General features: G+C 31.4%; 1 protein-coding gene across 1 annotated transcript; it reads right to left on the bottom strand.

The window, feature by feature from the left end:
* Positions 1-460: 460 nt before the first annotated feature.
* Positions 461-2120, bottom strand: LOC136796552 (histone-lysine N-methyltransferase SETMAR-like). The gene is made up of 2 exons (XM_067050589.1): positions 1199-2120; positions 461-564 (listed from the first exon to the last, which is right to left on the bottom strand). The coding sequence occupies exons 1-2, from the start codon at positions 2118-2120 to the stop codon at positions 461-463; spliced, it is 1026 nt and encodes a 341-aa protein (XP_066906690.1).
* Positions 2121-4924: the final 2804 nt, after the last annotated feature.

Genomic DNA, 4924 nt, shown 5'->3' with positions numbered 1-4924 from the left:
ATTTCATTAATCGGCCGGTAACGATCCTGTTCACGAACGGGATAACAGATAAAAATGAAATTGCCTCGGAGGCTTCCGAAATTAGAGTCTGCTCTATACTAGCAGCTATTATTGTAATAACAGTCTTTAACAATTTAAACTTATTAAACTCGGTAAAAGTAAAATGGATTTACAAGAGTAAAAAAAAATGAATGAATAAATTATAATAGGATATTGTAAAGGTCTTGTTAGCTACCAGGGGATTTAATAGTTATTAATCTATAAAAGCAATCTCATCTATTCAACAACTGAACCTTACCAGTTATAAAATAAATCGCAATAACATGCCCATGTAGCAGACAGCGCTTATTGAGAGTAGATCATAAGACTATGTTCTAACCTAAAGTTTCGGAAATAAGTATAAATAATATAAGTGACGAACTTCAGTACAGGATTATAGTCCATGAATGACTTACTGATCTCATTGAGTCAGAAAATGTAATTTTTCGATGGATGATTCTGACGGTTGGAGCATAATGCTGACCACAATTCTTCCAGAAATAATCCAAGGTCCAGGATTTTCATCTAAACAAATAATATTAACTTATATAAATGATAATTGTGCAGTCATGTTTACAAAAAAAAAATAATATGAAAATTGTTAAAGTAACATATTTGCTGTTTATATATATATTAATTATACAAATTATAGTATTTATAAAGTCTCTGTTTTATTTCATCATTTCATTTCTAATTAATATTTCATCTATTTATATCATTGTCAAATGTAGTTTATTGTATTATATGCATGTTTAATACTGTATGTTTGAAGGATGTACACACACACAAAAAAAAAAGACAGCTCTCATACAGATAGAGAGAGTTGATGAAAATGTAATAGACTTGAGAACTCCATCATTTAGAAATTATGGCCTATTTTTAACAATCTTAATCCTTGATAGATTACTGCCATGTATGTATCACATCGTGAAGTAATTAATTAGTTTATTTGCAAGTTTGAATAAATAAATCTTTAAAAAAATAAAAATACCAGGTCATTCAAAAAGTCCTGTCGTTTTTTTGGGGGAAATTATAAATAAATAAATATTTTCAAATAATCACCTTTATTCATCAAAATATCCACCGTTACAGTCGGTAACCTTCTCCCAACGAGATGGTAAAGCCCAAATTCCTTCCTTAAAAAACTGTTGATTTTTACTGCAAAAATAAGTGGTCAGTTCGTGAATTAGGTTGTCACGGTCTTGAAAACATTTTTGTCTCAGATTGTTGTCGAGATCTCTGAATAGGTGATAATCAGTGGGTGACAGGTCAGGGGAATATGGTGGGTGAGGCAAAACTTCCCAGCCTATTTCTGTCAATTTTTCCCTGGTCAATTTGGTGGTGTGTGGTCGAGCGTTGTCTTGAAGAAGCAAAGGTCTTCTTCTGTTGACTAAGCAGGGATCAAAAGTCTTAAGCTTGGATTGGCAATGGTCCAGTATATTGCAGTATACTTCTGCAGTGATGGTTTGCCCTTGATTCAGAATCTCAAAATGCACTATACCTTTGGCTGTCCAGAAAACAATGAGCAAAACTTTCTTTGGATGGAGATCTGGTTTTGGAAATTGTTTAGGTTTCTCATCTGCCGACAACCACTGATATGATCGTCTGAAGTTGTTGTACAACACCCATTTCTCATCACAGGTGATGATTCGATTCAAAAAGGGTTCGACTTTCAAGCGGGAAGTTAACGAAGATGCAGTTGTCAAGCGAACAAGCATATTGGCATCTGAAAGCTTATGAGGAATCCATTTATCCAGTTTTTTCACTTTTCCCAGTTCTTTAAGGTAATTCCAGGCAGTGGTGGCTGAGATATTAAGTTGAGAGGCTATCTCTGAACAACTTTGACGCGGATCCAACTCTACTACTCTTCGAACGTCCTCCTTATCAACTACAGTTGGTCGACCTGAGCGTGCCTCGTCTTCTAGTGTCTCGTCGCCTCCACGAAATTTTGAAAACCAAAATTGTGCCTTCCGCTCAGACAGCACATCTTCCCCAAACACGGAGCATATTTTTCTAGCAGTTTCGGCAGCTTTTGAGCCAAGTTTAAACTCATAGAGCAAATGAGTTTCAACTGGAATCATTTTAACTAGACAGTTGGATGGTGACTGCATTAAATTAATCCTCCTTAGCCTCCTATTCATAAAGTATAAACATTTGTGTTTACATGTATGAAAGTTGTATTGAATGGAATTAATTAGCAAACACTCTAGAATCAAAATAAACAACGAACAAATGAAAAACGACAGGACTTTTTGAATGCCCTGGTATAACACTCATATTGCTGATTTGCTTTAGTAGTGTCGCATCTATAAAAAAAAAAGTTCTAGTTTCATTTTTAAATTGGCAAAACGTTGAAGGGTTAGTTGTTTAATTTTTTTTATTATCCTGTTGAATACTTATTGCCCGTGAAATATGACAGATTGTATTATTTTCAATAAAAATCAAAAAATCTGCAATTTTATCATATTTTGCTCCAAAATCAATGTAAAACTGAATGTTTTATATGTAATCCTCCCATCGCCTTCTAAAAGGAGTTTAAGTGTTTCCTGAGAAGAACCGGTTTCCTACTCGAGACCGGTGACAAAAGAAGCGACCACCCCTGACTAACAGATGAACATCCGTAAGTTGGGGTGCCGCTGTTGAGGGTTGAAAAGTCCGCCGGCCATTTTCGCCTCCCTTTCCTCCCCCGCAACGAGGTCGATATTATACGTTGTTAATTATGCAAGCTATCGATCTAGGAGGAAGCGGGAAGGAGTGGGAGGGGAGAATAATATAAACTGCATTTATTATATAATAGAGTTAAGTACAGGCGGGAGGAGAAGTAAGCCGTGGGGAGGAGGGTACAGTCTCTGGAACGGAGTCGCCTAATTACCCCGCCGATAACGTTTACACTCCCTCCCGGCCTTTAAAGGGCTCTTAGTTATTTTTATAGTTTATATTTCATCATTTAAACTGGTTTATTACATTGTAGAGGATTCCACAACGGTATGGATTAATATTGTTGCTATTTTATATATTTTTTAAATATAATTAAATAAATATTTTTTATGATCAAGTATTACTTTATTTATTTTTCTATGAAGTGAACCTTTTCATAAACAACGATCATTATAATGAACGTTTCTACTCATTATATCTTCATCACCATTAATATTTTTTTTCTTCCAAGTCCAATATATTAAAGATTTTAATAAGAGTTGATTTTTTTTTTTTTAATAATATTGATATATTATATTACAGTCTTTTGAAAAATTATTAATTTAAATATATATTTTTTAATGATTACGATTATTTATAAATTATGGACAGGGATAAGAACCATCAGACGATATTAGGTGTCAAGGAAGCGGATGTAATAATAAATAAAAAAGGAGATATTAACAATGTTGAAGATGAGCTATTATAGCCCAAAACGTCCATTATAATTATGAGGTTAAGATATTAAAATGGTGGTTTCTACCAAATACTTTTATTGTTTGTACATCGAGGAAACCATTTAGGTATGGCCAAAATGAAATACTAGGCATAATTTAACTGTATTAATAATTAATCATTTTTTATTTTATTTTTAGATTTGTCTACTAAATATTACAAATAAAATAAGTTAATTTACAATCAGATAAATAAAACATGGCAGTAACGTGTGAAGAATTAAAATTATTAAAAAGTGTGTTTAGCACCTTATACCAAATTCATTTTATAAGGTCTTTTGTGATTATATTTTCAGATGCCTGGAAGGATTTTCGGGAATGTAATTGAAAGCGAGGATAGAAAGTGAGGTTACTTAGTGAAATATTATAAATAATTTATTAATAATATCATAAATTAAACAAAAGGGCTCAATCTCCTCTATTAAAACATATTATTAAACATGTTTCGGTCAAACCGGCCATACTGCAGGACATTCTAATGAAACAACAGCTTCAATTATAACTTATTATTAGCAATATCGAAAACATTACTAATTATAATTTGCATACCTTAATTTTAATGTCAGCCTCACATCGATTTATAAAACTTTGACGCTATTATGTCCTAGTCAATTTAGTATATTCAAAATAAACCATGAAATACAACCAATAAGGGAAAATATGTTTCTTTATTAATAAATTTGTGCCTGAATTAATTTATTTACCTGTCTTGCCAATATAACATTTAATAATAATTTGTATTGCTCTCAATTTTTGTATTTTACTTTCATTAACTTATCACAAGAGATATAATCTACCACTAAACAAAAAAAAAACCACAACAATCATATTATCATTTTATTTATAGTAGAACTATATTCATCTTAAATTAATTTTACATACGATCTCTGCATAATATTGGTTTATAAATCAATGTTAGGCTGTTATGGTAAAATTAATGTACGCAAATTATAATTAATAATGTTTTTGATACTGATAACTTATAATTAAAGTTGTTATTTTATTAGATTTACCCTGAAGATGGCCGAATATGTTTTAATAAAAGTGGTTGGGACTTTGTGGATAACTTTTGTTATTATTAATAAACCTGCAAATTTGGAACAAGAAAATAAAAAATACATAGAAAATAAAATATGTATTTATGATATAATATGTGTATTTCGGGCCTGCTTAAAAAAAAATTAACTAGGAGAACACCTAAAATCGTAATTACAAATAAATATTAATAGGGCCTGATATATTAATTTATTTTATTATTATTTTTACTATGAATTCAATCTATAATTAAAGTTTGTAAGATAAATTATCTTTCTCCCTCTCCCTTTCTTTCCCTCTCTCTCTCTCTCTCTCTCTCTCTCACTCTCTCTCTCTCTCTCTCTCTCTCATTTTCTTGTCCATATATGTACTTCTACAATTAGTCTGGTAACAATATAAAATATTATCAGCGGTATATT

This window comes from Halyomorpha halys, unplaced genomic scaffold (genome assembly GCF_000696795.3).
Source record: "Halyomorpha halys isolate HHAL.00 unplaced genomic scaffold, Hhal_1.1 Scaffold148.1, whole genome shotgun sequence".
Taxonomy (NCBI): domain Eukaryota; kingdom Metazoa; phylum Arthropoda; class Insecta; order Hemiptera; family Pentatomidae; genus Halyomorpha; species Halyomorpha halys.
The sequence above is the reverse complement of the archived record's forward strand: the minus strand, read 5'-3'. Positions and strand labels throughout refer to the sequence as shown.